General features: G+C 39.0%; 1 protein-coding gene across 4 annotated transcripts in view; it reads right to left on the reverse strand.

Annotated features, from left to right (window-relative positions):
• Window positions 1–7,417, reverse strand: part of drongo (Arf GTPase activating protein drongo) — a 60,027-nt gene extending 52,610 nt beyond the window's left edge. For all 4 annotated transcript variants that reach the window (XM_045742526.2, XM_045742525.2, XM_045742524.2 and 1 more), the window contains exons 1-2: window positions 7,187–7,417; window positions 85–178 (exon numbers count right to left, since the gene is read on the reverse strand). In XM_045742526.2, the coding sequence (XP_045598482.1) occupies window positions 85–178; window positions 7,187–7,350 (258 nt within the window). In that variant the 5' untranslated portion in view covers window positions 7,351–7,417. The remainder of the gene's footprint in view (window positions 1–84; window positions 179–7,186) is intronic.
• Window positions 7,418–18,399: the final 10,982 nt, after the last annotated feature.

The following is an 18,399-nucleotide window of genomic DNA, read 5'->3' on the forward strand; positions in this document are numbered from 1 at the left end:
CTCCTGAAAGTACTCAAAAAATGTAGTACTACAACAGTTGTATACAATGCAATTTACACATACACATACAACATGATAATTTACCTGGTTCCCCTTTGATTTTATTTGTTCAATTTCCTCCTGTGTGAAACTGGCCATGGAGATGGACTTGACACGATGAGGAGGGTTTAACCCACGGCTGAAACAGAGAATTTTACAGTTTTTACAAGGGTCTTTTAAATTTGTGTATACCGTATTACAGTATACAGGGAACCTCAAAAACCTGGATTATATTATTCCAGACCCAATCCACATTTGTTGGAAATCTGGATTTTCCTAAATCTGTCCCTTTTTTGGTTATTAACTGCCAAAATTTATGACTATCTTATGGAAAGCTAAACATATTAAAACATGTATATATTGCCGGTTGCTGACATTAGGGTTGCTAATAGGAAGTCACCTGTATGGGGAGCTACTACAGCTCTAAGTCGAGCAGTGTCATATGATGTTGTCGCAGCTTCTAGCAAAGTCGTAGCTTCTTGGTCGGCAATGGGGCGTATAGAATATAATGTACACAAATACATAAACAATAACTTTGGTAGATTGTATTATTTGTAATGTAATAATGTAAAAAAAAAAAAAAAATCCCCCATTCACCCCCCCTCCCCTTCCTGGACGACACTGTATGAATGTGACGACAGACATGCCCTGCCATCAACATAATCCACTTATGGTGTTAAGTATTGTATTCATTTATTTTCCTTACATTTTGTATATATATTTTGGATTAATTTTAATGTACTGTATTTCTTCTTGATTTATGTTTGGGTAGCTCTGATAAATTAATGTTACCAATACTGTATTTTTGTTCATCAAAAGGAAATGTTTTACAATATAGAAAGGAAAAAGAATCGTTTGGATTATTTATGCACACCAGGAAATTGAACTAATTTAGGGTGGCAGTTTGGAGATCAATTGAATATTTATGAGGCAATAAGGTTTTTGAGGTACTGTATACCTGTGGGAAACTGGTTACAGTACTCTGAAAATTAGCTTTAACTGAACTTGAAACACCACTGCATCTTTGGTGAGAATCAGAGCCTCAGGACCGTGGGATTGCCATACAGACCTATACAGATGAGGATAACAGAGGAAATTTTAAATAACAGTAACATTAAACGATGGTGTCTGCATGAGTGGTGGCAGTAACTCTGAATCAGGTATGCACATTAATGTTGCAAAAGCAGCCAGGAAACATGACATCACATATATTATTATGTATGTCACGCACCTAGGATGTGACAGTCCACACAGTGGGCTAGAAATTCCACTAATAGAATACTAGTGATAACTCATTTCTGTTAGGATGGTGTACAGTAAATAATAAAAAAGACTTCAAATAAATCTAATACAAAAAAATATACAAAATATTGAGGACAATGATATATTGCAGCTGGCTACAGCCTATTTGGACTTCACCCCTGATATATTTATTCTTAACACAAATCTGACCTAAGAACATAGGAATAAAGATAACTGCAGAAGGCCTATTAACCCAAACGAGGCAGCTCCTATTTATAACCACCCTATCCCATTCATATACATGTCCCATGCTTGAAACGATCAAGGGACCCCACCTCCACCACGTTACGCGACAACTGGTTCCACAAATTAACAACAATGTTCCCGAACCAGTACATATAACCCAAATCTTTCCTAAATCTATATTTATCAAATTTATACCCATTGTTTCGTGTTCTGTCCTGTGTTGATACTTTTAATACTCTATTAATATCCCCCTTTGTTATGTCCATTCATCCACTTGTACACCTCTAACTCTTCGTCTTTCCAGCGAATGTAATTTAAGCTTTGTCAATCTTTCTTCATATGACAGGGTTCTTATTTGCGGGATTAACTTTGTCATCCTACACTGGACGTGTTCTGGTGAATTATATCCATTCTACAGTACAGCGACCAAAACTGAACTGCATAATCTAAATGGGGCCTAACCAGAGTAAAATATAGCCGTGGAACACCACCAGGTGTCTTATTAGTAATGCTTCGATTAATAAATCCCAGTGTCCTATTTGCCTTACTACGAACATTTATGCATTGCTTTTATGGTTTTAAATTCTTACTAATCATAACTCCCAGATCCCCTTTCCCAATCCGACTTCACAATCTCAACACCATCTAGCTCTTATCTTGTAACTACTGTATATCATTACCTAGCCTCAAAACCTTACTTTTGTCAGCATTAAACTGCATCTGCCAATCTTTTGACCATTTCAAAACCCTATTTAGATAGTCTTGAAGTGATAAGAATCTTTTTCCGTGTTTATTTCCCTCCCGATTTTTGTATCATCAGCAAATTTGCAAATATTGCTACTCAAACCTGAATCTAAATCATTTATATATACTGTATTACGAATAACAGAGGTCCCAGGACAGAGCCTTGAGGCACTCTACTTACAACATTTTCCCACTCTGACTTAACCCCATTTATACTAACTCTTTGTTTCCTTTGGTATAGCCATTCCCTAATCCAACTTAACATAGTACCCCCAATACCGTGAGCCTCTATCTTTTTAATCAGTCTTTCATGTGGGACTGTGTCAAAAGCTTTGCTAAAGTCCAGGTACACAATATCACAAACCTTACCACTATCAACTACCTCAATGATGCTGGAGTAAAATGATAGCAAATTTGTTAAGCATGAACGGCCTTTTGTAAAACCATGTTGTGAATCCTTTATTAATTTATGTTTTTCAAGATGAAGACGAATGGTATTTGCAATTGTCGATTCAAGTATCCTTCCCACAATAGACATTAAGCTAACGGGCTGATAGTTTGACTCAAGTGATCTATCTCTTTTCTTTAAAATTGGAACCACATTAGCAACCTTCCACGACTCTGGCACTCTGCCTGACTCTAATGATTTAACACTTTAGTCCGGGCATGACATAGCATTGCGTCATCTGTTTACTCTCGGTAATTTCGGGAATGACACAATGCTGCGTCGTCCACTAAAATAATTGCCAAAAATCATGTTTTTATCCGATTTTGGGGGGACTGTTTGGTAACTCAACAAGCTGAATGCAATCTGTGACTACAATACAAACATGAAAGGTGTTGATCACTTTGACCAAATGATCAAATATTATCACTTCATAAGGAAAACTCACAAATGGACGAAGAAAATGACCTTCTATTTTGTGCAAATGGCTATCTACAATGCTTATGTGATGTACAACTACTACACAAAAAATACTAAACTATAATACTAAATATACTAAAATACTAAATACTAAACATTTGTGGGCAGGAATTGGGAGAGTAGCTGGAAGGCGTCTGGGCGCTTACTCGCGGTTAACGAGTGGCCCGTCTTCAACTCGTCGGCGGTTGGAGCGTGACCAGGTTTTTTATTTTATATGCTAATATTCCTCTAGAGAATTCTATTGCGAACCCATTGATACCAAAATGAAAGACTTAGGACGAAAATTGAGGTGACCAGAGTGAAAAGAGTGAACACATTTTATCGCTTTTGCGTGCTCCTGGGTAACTCGTTCGCACTTTCTCTGTTTGCTGCGGGTAATTAGCCGGGCTTTTGGAGTTTATATGCATTTAGTGCTGTAGAGAATTCTATTGCGAACACAATGATACCAAATTTAATCTCTTAGGACGAGAATTAAGGTGACAAAGTTGAAGAGAGTGCAGAGTTTCTTTCACCCTATGCCCCTGTTACCTAGCAGTATACACTTTTCAGAATTAACGAGCGCTCCCGTGAAACGCTGGGACCCAAATCGCACAGTTGAGGGGTGGCGGGCGGGGCATGCCAAAGTGTTAAATATGGTAGCCAATGGCTCACAAGACTCCTCTTTGCGTTCCTTAAGCACCCTGGAAACACTTCGTCTGGCCCTGGGGATTTGTTTGGCTTGAGTTTCATTATTTGTTTAATAAGATCCTCCCTGGTAACTGCTAAACTAGTCAACCTGTCCTCTTCCCCACCCACATAGACTTGTTCGGCTGAAGGCATAATGTTAAGTTCCTCTTTAGTAAATATTGTAGAGATAAAATATTTATTAAAAATACTACTCATCTCTGCATCATTATCGATTATCTGACCTGTCTCAGTTTTTAATGGACCTATACTTTCCCTAATCTTTGTTCGAAATAACTTAAAAACCCATTAGGATTTGTCTTTTCTTGCCCTGCTATGCGAACTTCATAGTTTCTATTTTGCCCTCCTTATCTCTTTTTTTAATATTTCTAGCCAGTGGGACGAATTCTTGTTCTAAACTTACTTCCCCATTCTTAATCATTTTGTATCAAGCTCTCTTTCTACCTGTAAGGTTCTTCAGATCCTGTGTTATCCATTTCAGGTCATTATTATTCAATCTATTCAATTTGTATGGTATACTACGTTCCTGTGCTTTGCTTAGGATATTTTTAAATAAGTTATGACCTGTGATGCATGTCAGTAAAATACCACAATAAATAAAGAGCTCATATGGCAGAGACTATAAAATGCTATAATACTGTACATCCATTTTATTTATCTCTTTCTTTATCTTTCCTCAAATCGATAAATGCAAAAGTAAATTTAACAAATTACCTGTAACTCTCATTCTTTATAAATACAGTACATATAGTATAGTATAGTATAGTATAGTATAGTATAGTATACTTCAAGCAATTGATAGTGGTACACATTAATATTCTATATCTTGACTTTATGAGAGCACTTGCTACTATGCCTCAAGACTAAAAAAAATTAGTGACACATAGTACTGAGGAGTTAATCTAAGTGCACTCCAGGGCTCTGTCCTGAGACCTCTGTTATCATGTATATAAATAAATTAAGAAAGGATTGAACAGTAACATTTGTAAATGATACAAAAATGGGGGTTGTGATCAATTTAGATAAAGATAAAACTGCTAAAAGATGATCTAGATGGCCTTTAAAAAAGGAAAGATTGGTAGATGCAGTATAATGCTGAAAAATAAATTCATATAATAATAATAGTTACTAGATATCAGCTGAACAATGTTGAAATTGTGAAATCAGAATGCAAGAAAGATCTAGGAGTCATGATTAGTAGAAATTTAAGCCAATTAATAATAGTACAAATGTACAGAATAAAGCAAATAGGATATGTACTGGAATTTATTTCTAATGCATAGCTATAAGACATCTTAATATTATTCTTCAGCTTTATCTTGCCCATGTTTGGCCCCATTTAGATAAATGCAGTTCAGTTTTATCTCCATACTACAGAATGGACAAGCTCACTTTCAGGGCACACGTGAACAGAGAAGGAAGACAAAGTCAATCATAAGAAATGGATAAAACCTTCATGAAGACATTAAAAAGTTCAATTTACCTTCTCTAAACAGATGAATAGTAAGGGGGTGACATGATTGAAATACAATATATGATGAATAAATAGATGCTATTAACAAAGGGGGTATAAATAAAGTCCATAGTAACACAAAATAGAACTTGAAACAATGGATATAAATGGGAGAAATTTAGATTCAGAAAAGACCTGGGTAAATACGGGTTTGGAAACAGGGTTGTTGATTTCTGAAACAAATCACCAGATAACATAATACAGATGGGATTGCTAGATTGTTTTTTGCAGTAAACGTTATTCCTATATTCTTCTTATATATGGTTAATACAATTAGAAAATTAAATTTGTTGAAATAACTGTATACAATTTGAATGCATCCAATACCAGGACCAGCTCCTCACATTCCAGTCGCACTTTGAACCTAATTCCAACCCCTGACCTTCCTACCATACTTGGACCCTAGTTCCAGCCCCTCACATTCTAGCTACACCTTGTCGTCCCAGCCCCCCTCAACTTCTAGCCACACCTGGACTATAGTTCTAACATCTCGCTTCAGCTATAACGGGACCCGAGTTCCAGCTACATCTCGACCCTCGTTCCATTACCCTCTTGGTAGTATCACTTGGTAGTACTACCCTCTTGGTAGTATTACCTGCCTAAATACTATGTGTGTTAGTGGCTTTGCAAGAATATAAAAATACCAATCTTATGTAATATCACAAACCCATTGTACCTTCTTGTAAATACAAATTATTATTATTATTATTAATTTTGGCCTTAATGTTGTTTTAGTTTTTAAAAGTTGCAACTTTCCTGCTGTCTCTTCCATCAATAGTGTAATTTGCACACACTTAATTTTAATAATTCATTGTGTTGGGGGACAGGCAGCCAGTGTATTTATACATGTTAGGCTTATATCAGGGGTTTCTCCCCCCCCCCAGGCACTAATTACTGACCCTTGCCAAGAAGCAACCACACAACAAGCTGACAAACTCCTGGATATCTACTTATTGTTAGGTGGACAGGGGCATTAGGTGATAGGTATACTTATCTTGTATAAAATAAAAACTTAAAAAAATACAGAAGTACTGTTAAATAATTATTTGGGAACTTATCTACCACAAATCATCACTAATGCCTCCATTTCATTCACCTGCGCAGTATGGGTCACGAACCGTTTTAAAGCGTTTTACTAATGCCTCCAATTGGCCTTGCATGGGCATTATACTGTACATAGAACCATACTGGTTAGAGACAATGTACACAAATAGAAGTTGGTATCCAGTGTAAATGATAAACTACACGACCTTGACGACACACGAAAACCCACTCGATTCAGTCTAGCACTTGACAACACCGACATCACATTACCACCGCAGGAGCGGGCACGGCACGCTGTTAGCAATCCGGCTCGATTCTCCTCGCCTATACTTTCCGCGACCCAAACATTAAGGTACTGGGTGCAAGACCCATAGACCTGCTTGAAGACATTGAGAAAATAATCCCAAGCAATCACCCTTTCACTAAAACGATCCAGCAAAGTAGTAATGATGGTGTAGGCCTTACCTAGGAGGTATGGCTCTTACACTGGGACATGAAAATGATAACATTATTCCTAGAAAAATGATGAAATTTATACCACTATTTTCCTACACAGTTTACCCCCTGGGGCATGGGGCACCAATTTCCTCCACAACATACCTATGCCCACGCTTAACACACGCTACCCATATAATGGCCCCACACACACCACATTAGGACAAATAAAGACCTATTCATGCCACGGGAAAAAGGTGGCAGTAAGGAGGTGAGGAGGCTCAAGAAGAGTGGTGAAGGAGCAGGCTACTTACAGGCTGCCGGAGCAGGAGGTACAGACGAAGGAGCCCACAGTCATGTTGATGTAGGTCGTCCCTCTCTGGTGGCAGTCGAAGCATGTCCTATTAGCAGCCAGGGAACCCAATTCTCGCAAGGTTTTCAGGTTCTTCTCATCCTGTTTCCTTCTGCTCGAAGCCATGTTTGGTGGGTCTGCGCTCCCGAGAGGGAGAGCGCAGTCTTCCACAACACCCGGCTCTCTCACCCACCTTCTTAATATTAATATTTACAACCATAAACCTCCTCTAATTACTCGCTTTTGTAATAATATTTTTTCAGCTAGGGGTTTAAATATAAATTTTGAATATGTATATATTTAGCATCCTTTATATCTAACAACACGTAAATTATGAGCCTAGTTACAGCATGCTATATATATACAGTTTATATAGAACTATACACTGTAATTATATATATAATTAAATAATTCATATACAGTACATTATATATATATATATATATATATATATATATATATATATATATATATATATATATATATATATATATATATATATATATATATATATATATATATATATATATATATATATATATATATATATACATACATACATACATATACACACATATAAAATAAACTGAAATCATCATAAAAAGTATATACAAAATAATAAAACAAAACATATATATATATATATATATATATATATATATATATGTTTTGTTTTATTATTTTGTATATACTTTTTATGATGATTTCAGTTTATTTTATATGTGTGTATATGTATGTATGTATGTATATATATATATATATATATATATATATATATATATATATATATATATATATATATATATATATATATATGGGTTCCGTAGTATATCATCCATATATCTAGAATCTGTCTTTTGCACTAGCTCCCCTCATATGTCAGTTGCTTAATTTAGAAACTACACTTGTGATCAATCTTGAGCCCATTGCTGATGTGACGATGTGTATTGAATTTTGTAACTAGCTCATCAAGACTGTAACTTGCTTAGCTAAATGAATTATGGGGTTCAGTCCCTGAGCCCATTATGTGCCTCTGTAACCCTTTCCACTACCGCCCACAACATGGGTATGGGGTGCATAATAAATGAACTTAACTTTAAAAAAAAAACTATCAAAGTTTTTATCTTGCCCTTGTGATACTCAGTACCTTGATTAGGCAAATCTAAGCCCAGTAATACATACTACAGCTATATATTATCAGTGTACAATCTCTGAAAAGTATATAACAAATGATACTTTACTTTTCCTTGTGAAGAGAGACTTAGAAAACTAAATTTACTCACTAGAATGGTGCGTAGTGTGTACGCATTTAAAGGGGTACATTACCCTGCCTCCCTGGGCAGGGAGGCTTGGCTTGGCACAGGGCCTCATCTGTCCTACCCACATACCCCTCCCCCTCCCCCAGTAATTGTGGGGGATTGTAAACCCATTTGTGGGATCATGTCCCAGGGAAACCTAGAAGGGCATCAGGCTTTAGATGAGCTATGTGAAAGAGAAGCTCGACTGAAAGCCTCCTCACAGAAAGCACAAGTCGATTACCTTATTAAATATCTTATCTTATCTTATCTTATCTATCCATGTTTCCATCTGTGTCAAATAAGACTAAATTGTACTGTACAGATGAGTGAATGGGTTTAACAAGACAATGTGCTTAAACATTATTAATTAATTAAATTAATAAATAAATGCAATAAGTATACAGTAGTTCTAAAAAGGCAAAATCTTTTTGCTATACAGTTTCACCTGCTGCTGTAGTTCTAATATGAGGGCTTGTAAAATTGAATTGACGACACACTATAGAGACTATATTTTCATTATCGATAAATTTACAAAAAAATAAGATAATGGAAATTTGATAATAACTAGATCAGATATAAGGTTTGTGAGATAGTTACCAATAAAACTGACTATTGTAATAAAGTTATAATAACTTCTATATTTCTAAATTTAAACTGTTAAAGTGAATATAATTATGCAATAATAAATATAATTAGTTTTGTAAAGGATACAGGCAGCCTGTATATATATACATATACATAATTTATGTCATCATGGACAAGAAGCCTGTGTATAGTGTTAACGAGGCCCCCCCAAAGCTAACTATAATGACCTAGCTCCAGGCTGCATTCCACAACAGTTGCCTAACTCCTGGGGAATTAGCTGCACTAGGTGAACAGAGACATGAGGTGAAAGGAAATGTGCCTAATCGTTTCTTGTCTTGTCCTGGGATTGGCTCCTGACTGAGCAGGATAAAACATGGTGAAGAAAGCTGCGGACGTTTATACATGATAATGCTGCGAGGTTTTCCATCCTGTCTTCGAACCTCATATATCCGTCCAAGTCAACAGTTCAAAACACAGCTTGAGGAAAGCAAGAAGAATGAGAAGGCCTGTGTTTCACAGGCTTGATGTTGTTATAGATTCAGCTACTCAGAACAAGTTCCAAGTAGCACGGGCTATGGTGAGCCCGTAACTTACCTGGCACATGAGCGGTGCAAGAAGCACAGGCTATGGTGAGCCCGTAGTGGACTTACCTGGCACAGGAGCGGTGCCGTCTCCAGGCTTGATCTGGCCCTGCCTGTATGTAGTCTACGAGGTACCCGGCGCTGCCCGGGGTAGTCCGTCTCTCTCACCCCATCTTCCATTCCATTCCTCTTTTTTTCCCCTCCCCACCTGTTCCCCTCCCCATTTTCCGTCCCTCTCTCTCTTTCCTTTCCCTTCTCACCCTCTTCCCTCCCATCTCCCACATTTTGCCCTTTTCCCTAGCCTTCCCTTCTCCCCATCCCTCTCCACCCCATATCTCTACCCTCCTCCCTCTCCCCTCTTTCCCCTTTTCTCTTCCCCTTCTTCCGTGTCTGGCCTCCAACCTGGAACAGACAGACATTTCTATTTATATATACAGAAGGGGTAACCGGCTGTACCCGGGTCTCTTCCCCCTCTTCCCCAATCTCCATTCCTTCTCCTATTTTGCCCCCTCATACCCTTTCCTTGGTCCCCCTTCTACCCTCCCATCGTCCTCCCCCCCTTCTCTCAGAAAATTAAAAATTAAAAAGCACTGAAACAATTGTATGAGTCTCTTAAGAAAATATATTACTTCGGTCCCTAAAATCTCTAGGGGAAACACACCATATATTTCACATTTATGCTCGACTGCATAAATGGATTCCACAAAAATCATATAGGGGTTTCTATAAATAATATGTCTTAAAGCACTTATCTTAGACTGATCCCGGCCTGTCCCGTACCACAGACCATTTCCCCTGCAAAGTTGGATGAGTCTAGCTCCAAGTGTCTGGCCTTCTGCTCTGGGCTGATAGACAGGCAAACAGACATTCTCCCTTATAGATATAGATAATACAATTCAACTACTTGACAACAGTATTTCATTGTGAAAGCTTGTAACTTAAAATTTACAAATTTCTTTTGTCCAAATTATTCTAAGGAATACAATAAATGTATTAGTTTTGGGTTGTTTTGGTAGTTTTGTGAATTATAAGTGCCGTTGTTATCTTTATTAATAATTGTGATTTTTCATGCATTGTGAGTTCAGTTGCAGTGTTGGTAGTCCATTTATAAGCTATAATTATAAGTATGTCAGCTTCTTCAGTTGTCAGCTATAAGATATTGTAAAACTGTATGAAAGTGGGCAGCAATCACCATGCAGGAGTCATCACAGAGCCAAGCCTCTTCCTGTGACTCGACATCTATAAGCTAACATATAAAATAAAATTGCGCATCTAAAATAATTGTTGTTTAATAATTTAATCATTGTACTTACAGTAATAATGTCCACGTAAACAATGACTTAGCAGAGGTGTAAACGGTACCAAGAGTGGGTCATGGGGTGAAGTAGTCGCGCGTTGAAGTAGCCGCGCGTTGAAGCGGTCGCTGGCGGTGTAATCGGTACGGTAGGTAGCAACTCCCGGTTCACACTTCCCTCCGCTCACAGGATGGGTATGGGGTGCACAATAAACTAGCCACCTCCGGCGGCAACAATCAAAATCCTCCGTTACTGCCACTCCGCTAGTACATCAGTCTCTATGGTAAAAGGTTAAAGGAACTGAGTTAGGTAAAAGTTGGCATATATATATATATACTGAGAGATGTACTCAACTTTTCGGTGCATATACATCGAGACATTATTTTAGTGAACTATGTTCAGAACAAGTGTACAGAGTCATTGGTCAGTAAACTATCGTGGAGGACTTCAACCTTCCTGTGGTTGTGAAGCAGAACTGTACAGCACCAGCTGATTTAATTGTGTTTATTAGGCATCCGGAATATGCGTACCTGCGGCCGATATTGAAAGCGCTATATTGGCCCAAAATGGGCTCGGGAAGTGAATTCCAATGTTTCTACAGTTAATCAATTAAGTTGATGATTGTGAACTAGTCTTGGGAGCCGCCTCAACTTGGTCCAATGGCTTCATGGCTTCATTCTGACAAGCTTCCCAGAAGCTATGAATTCCAATATTTGCTGTCAAAACCACACTACAATATTTAAACAAAAAACTATATAGGAGGCGACACTCAAAACCCAGAAAGCACTGATATGAAGAATTATGGTATCTTTAGAAGTGGAAACTGTGTGAAAGGACAAGAATCCAACAGTCAGTGTGACACTGTAATTGGAAAAAATTAGGGTGAGAATTGTAAGTTAGTCTAGCTAACTAATAGTCTAACTATGTGAACGAGAACTAGGATACAATTGTCAAAACTATATATTGGTAAATACCACGTTAAAAATGAAATTTTACACCAAATGATATGATATACTTTGAAATTTGTAAGTCATTCACTCGCGGATATTGGAGGAAGCTATTCTCAGCGTACCCAACGTTTACTAGTGCAGCCTAGTAAACTAGTGTCACAACTAGAGGTTTTTCTCGGATTCCATGACTTTTTTATTGTTGCCAACAGCGGCGGCTAGTTTATTATGCACCCTGTCTTGTCGATCATCCAGTGAGCGATAGTTTGTTATGTATCATATAGTCATCCTGTGAGTAGTAGTTTATTGTGTACCCCATACTCATCCTGTAGAGCGGTACTGGTGCCATACCTATACCTAAAAGTATGCGGAAAAGGGGCACCATAGCTCAGGGCACCCACGGAAGGGATCACCATAAAGTACTCATGGAACTGTACTACCCACTGTTGAATTTTAAAATCCATCTTTAAAAAATCATTAGGACGAATGGGCAGACGAATGACAAGCCGGCGCCTTCCTGTCCTCGTCGAGGACAGGTAAGTTCAGGTAAATATACATTTAATTTACCTGGACTATCGGAGCCTCGAACTACGGACAGTTGCCAGCCGCTCTACCTACCGAGGGGAGGGAATTATCAGGGGAAAGTGTTGGTGTTGTTTAAGATTCAGCTACTGGGAACAAAAAGTTCCAAGTAGCACGGGCTATGGTGAGCCCGTAGTGGACTTACCTGGCACAGGGCTGTAACTTGGGGAAAGTGATTGATGAAGATTAAGCCACCCAAAAGGTGGCACGGGCATGAATAGTCCGTAAAGTGGTGGCCCTTTGGAGTCATTACCAGTATCAATAGATGATACTGGAGATCTGTGGATGTGCGACTACCCCCTACGGAGAGGTCGTGACCTCTCGGAGAAAGTGCCAAGTCATTACGACTATATAGCACTGGGAAGGGTTAGGATAAGGATTTGGGATGGGACGGGGGGAGGAATGGTGCCCAACCACTTGGACAGTCGGGGATTGAACGCCGACCTCCATGACGTGAGACCGTCCCTCTACCGTTCAGCCCAAGTGGTTGGGTGGACTACCTACCGAGCCATTAACACTCATTGAATTAAATTAAATTAATGTTTACATTTAGGTAAAAGTATATACATATATATTGATTTGCAGGCAGAATGTTGTATTTCCTAGATGGAGCTAGTGTGTACTATGCCTAAAGCCACTAATACGCTCAGTGTTTCGGGCAAGATGTGGGGGAAAACTTACAACTAAGACTTAAGACTAATTGAGATCAACAGCATGAATTGAACTGAAGTAGAAGAAGAATTACAATAATTACGCGTTGAATTAACACCAGCAACTGCAATAGAGGAGCAGATGGTAATTTTGAATAAATACAATATACGGACTACAATTTTATTAAGTTTATATATGGCAGATGTTAGCAGTTATACTAGTAAATCATTAGTCATTAACGTTTAATAATAGCAAGACATAGGATGACATTTAGGGGGTAAAGTAGGTTACATGGAGTTGATTTGGTAGTACAATATTTAGTTTTGCTCTTAAACTGGTTGAGAGATGGGCAGTCTTCGACATGATTGGGAAGGCTTATTACAAAAATGTAATAAGCATTACGAAACGCATTCAGGCGTCAGACCAAAAATAAAAGAATGAATTTTGGAGAGTTAATTTTTCAATTACCCTCGACAGTGAAGAAAAACGTAAGAAATATTGAGAAGATTCATGTTAGAATTATTAATCTTACGCTTTCGGTCATATAATAATTTGACATTTTTTATTTTTTTTGAGATATATACAAGAGTTGTTACATTCTTGTACAGTCACTAGTACGCGTAGCCTTTCGGGCAGGTCCCTGGAATACGATCCCCGCCGCGAAGAATCGTTTTTTCATCCAAGTACACATTTTACTGTTGCGTTAAACAGAGGCTACAGTTAAGGAATTGCGCTCAGTAAATCCTCCCCGGCCAGGATACGAACCCATGACATAGCGCTAGCGGAACGCCAGGCGAGTGTCTTACCACTACACCACGGAGACTAAATTTTACTGTATTTCGGTCAAATATATATCATATATGATAAAGGCTGCAGGAACACGCAAGCCATAAATCACTAAGAACAGTTTGGGGGGTAATCGTAGACGTCAGTTTAGTTTAGTTCATTTATTATGCACCCCATACTCATCTTGTGGGCGGTAGTGAAAAGAGTTACAGAGGCACATAATGGGTTCAGGGACTAAACCCCACAATTCATTTAGCTAAGCAAGTTACAGTCTTGATGAGCTAGTTACAAAATTCAATACACATCGTCACATCAGCATTGGGCTCGAGGCCGACCACAAGTGCAGTTTCTAATTTAAGCAACAGACATGTGAGGAGAGCTAGTGTCACAATTTATGTTTATCCTGCACCCCCTCCCCCCCCACATCACGTGGGCAGCGGTGGATAGGCTACAATTACTTAGTTACTACCTACAGTTAACAAACTGAGGATATTTAGCCAAGACTTCTAGCAGCAGATCTTTTTGAATTAAATATTTACACATCTCTTGAACATTGAAATTGAAATTGCAATAAGTTTATTGAGGTAAAATACACGCAAAGGGATGAGGTAACTCAAGCTATTCTCACCCCGTTCAGTACATTGTGTTAATACATACATAGACACATATCACAAGCAATAAACGTATTACCGAACATTTTGAGAGATAAACATATACATTTCCTCCTTTACACAAGTAGTATGGTATCAGACGTACACACAAATACTTTTATGACCTAGGTATACTAGGCTCTTGAACATTTGTTATAGAGTTGTCTTCGAATTCACGTATCTTTTCGCACTCCATCACATAGTGACGGAGGATGTGCGAATAATTTTGTTGACACAGTTTACATTTGGTCAGGTCTACATCGGCAGATAATGGGAATTCCCAGAGATACTTGTAACCGAGTCTAAGCCGAGCAGTAGTAACATCTAGAAGTCTGCTGATTTTATTGGATGATCCAAAAATATGTGGCTCCTCGATTGCATGATAGTATGATGATAGATGGAATTACTGGTGTAGATTTCACTTTGCCTTATATATACAAGATTTTATTGAAGTTCAAGTTCAAGTATGTTTATTGAGACAAGAAAAAATACATCTCAAAGGGATAGAGTAGCTTAGGCTATTTCAAGTCCCTTAAGGGGCGTACAAATTCAGTGAATACAGATACCAAATCACAATATAATAATCCCACTTAACATTGCAGGTTAATATAGTAAGCACAGCATATAAGTTACTCTCATTGGGGCAAAATTCTTGTAGCTCCTAAGTAGTCAGTCTATCATACCATTATCACACATCCAAACAATTTGATGTGGTACACTACTTATTTCCTTATTTCTATAGTTATCAATAAGTTGACACTCAAATACATAATGTCTTGGTGTACTATTGCTCTCAGATTGCTTATTGACAATCCAAGGTTATACTCAATTTCTCCTTTAAAGGCAAATTCTTTGGCTAACTCATCACCTCTATCATGCATTCGGAGGCCAACATGAGATGGAGACCACATGAAATGGACTCTGTTACCATCATTAATAATTATATTGTATTTGTGTCTAGCTTCAGACACGAGCATACTACAGTTATGATTTAATGAGTTGAGAGCAATTGAGGATGATAAAGTCACATACAATTAATGTTTCAAGTTTGGAGACTTGTACACCATCTCAGTGCAAGAAGCAAGGCAAATAGTTCGGTCTGAAGGGTAGTGGGTCCGTGGTTTAATAGGGAATCTATAGAAGCAAAGGAACTGAACAAAAAGGCGTGGTGGAACTTCCAAAATAACAGAACATCTGAAAGCATAGAGTCACTCCACAGTCACATCAGGAGAAAAACAACAGTGAAGGAACAGGCGATGAAACTTAGAACGGGTGAGGACAGGTACACAGAGAACGACAGAGAAGTGTGTGAAGAACTCAACAAAAGGTTCCAGGAGGTCTTCACAATAGAACGAGGTGAGGTCACTGTGCTAGGAGCGCTGGCAGTGAACCAGGCGGTCTTGGAAGGGTTCGAAATTACAAAAGATGAGGTCAAGAAGCACCTGTTGGATCTGGACGTGAGAAAAGCTGTTGGCCCAGACGGAATCTCGCCATGGGTATTGAAAGAATGTGCAGAATCACTTTGCTTGCCACTCTCCATAGTGTATAGAAGGTCACTGGAGATGGGAGACCTACCAGACATATGGAAGACGGCGAATGTGGTCCCAATATACAAAAAGGGTGACAGACAAGAGGCACTAAACTACAGACCAGTGTCCTTAACTTGTATACCATGCAAGGTGATGGAGAAGACCGTGAGAAGAAAACCAAGTAACACATCTGGAGAGAAGGGACTTCGTGACAACCCATCAACATAGATTTAGGGAGGGTAAATCTTGTCTTACTGGCTTAATAGAATTCTACGATCAGGTGACAAAGATTAAGCAAGAAAGAGAAGGATGGACAGACTGCATTGTCTTGGACTATCGGAAAGCCTTTGGCACAGTACCCCATAAGAGGTTGATGAATAAGCTGGAGAAACAGGCAAGAGTAACTGGTAGGGTGCTCCAGTGGGTAAGGGAGTACCTAAGCAATAGGAAGCAGAGAGTTACAATGAGAGGTGAGACCTCAGATTGGCGTGAAGTCACCAGTGGGATCCCACAGGGCTCTGTACTCGGACCTATCCTGTTTCTGATATTCGTAAACGATCTCCCAGAGGGTATAAACTCATTCTTCTCAATGTTTGCTGACGACGCCAAAATTATGAGAAGGATTAAACCAGAGGAGGACAGCTTGAGGCTTCAAGAAGACCTGGACAAGCTGCAGGAATGGTCGAACAAATGGTTGTTAGAGTTTAACCCGAGGAAATGTAATGTAGTGAAGATAGGGGGAGGGCCGGTCTGCCGAGTGGACAGCACGCTGGACTTGTGATCCTGTGGTCCTGGGTTCGATCCCAGGCGCCGGCGAGAAACAATGAGCAGAGTTTCTTTCACCCTATGCCCCTGTTACCTAGCAGTAAAATAGGTACCTGGGTGTTAGTCAGCTGTCACGGGCTGCTTCCTGGGGGTGGAGGCCTGGTCGAGGACCGGGCCGCAGGGACACTAAAAAGCCCCGAAATCATCTCAAGATAACCAAGATAGGTGTAGGGAGCAGGAGACCAGATACAAGGTATCATTTGGGATATGAAATACTTCAAGAGTCAAAGAGAGAGAAAGACCTGGGGGTTGATATCACGCCAGACCTGTCCCCTGAAGCCCATATCAAGAAGATAACATCAGCGGCATATGCCCGGTTGGCCAACATAAGAACAGCCTTTAGAAACTTGTGTAAGGAATCATTCAGAACTTTGTATACCATATATGTCGGACCAATCCTGTCGTATGCGGCTCTAGTATGGAGTCCATATCTAGTCAAGCATAAGACTAAGCTGGAAAGGGTTCAAAGGTTTACCACCAGTCTAGTACTCGAACTGAGGGGTATGAGCTACGAGGAGAGACTACAGGATTTAAACCTCACGTCACTGGGAGACAGAAGAGTCAGGGGGGACATGATCACCACATACAAGATTCTCAGAGGAATTGATAGGGTAGATAAAGACAGACTATTTAACACCAGGAGCGCACTCATTAGGGGACACAGGTGAAAATTGATTGCCCAAATGAGCCATAGAGACATTAGAAAGATTTTTTTCAGTATCAGAGTAGTAGACAAATGGAATGCATTAGGAAGTGATGTGGTGGAGGCTGACTCCATGCACAGTTTCAAGTGTAGATATGATAAATATTTCACACATACACACCCACAGGGTGTGTGTGTGAAAAAAATAGTTAGTAGTTAGTTACAGTTGATTGATTGCCAGTTGAGAGGCGGGCCGAAAGAGCAGAAAGTCGACTGTTTCTGGCAGTTACAATATCACATTCTCTAGTGGATGGGTATGGGGTGCATAATAAAGAAAGAAATTGAATTGGTGGATGTTTTATGCTGCTCATACATATGATTCTCGGTTCTAAACATGTCATAGCTCTTTATAATCGTGCTTTCTGGCTTTCTGGCCTTTGTGTGTCAGTGACTGCTCTTCTGTCATCCCTAATTCCCTGAAATATTGTGGCTTTTATAACAAAGATTGGAATGCCCATATTCAACTCAGTTTCAGGCTTATCACGTGCAGTTTATTGTTAAGAGAGACACGAGGCTAAGTACAGTAATATACTGTACTTAGGGGAAATAACCGGACGTGTGTGTGTGTATTTATTATTTGTTTTTATTAATTGTGCCTCTAGGATGGAGCTGTTAGCTCTTGGACCCCGCCTTTTTAACCTTCAGTTGTCTAATGGGTGTGTATATGTGTGTGTGTATGGGCGCGTGTGTGTGTGTGTGTATGTATGTGTGCACCTGTGAGGTTATCAGCTGAGCTGTAATAT

Source organism: Procambarus clarkii, chromosome 11 (genome assembly GCF_040958095.1).
Source record: "Procambarus clarkii isolate CNS0578487 chromosome 11, FALCON_Pclarkii_2.0, whole genome shotgun sequence".
Taxonomy (NCBI): domain Eukaryota; kingdom Metazoa; phylum Arthropoda; class Malacostraca; order Decapoda; family Cambaridae; genus Procambarus; species Procambarus clarkii.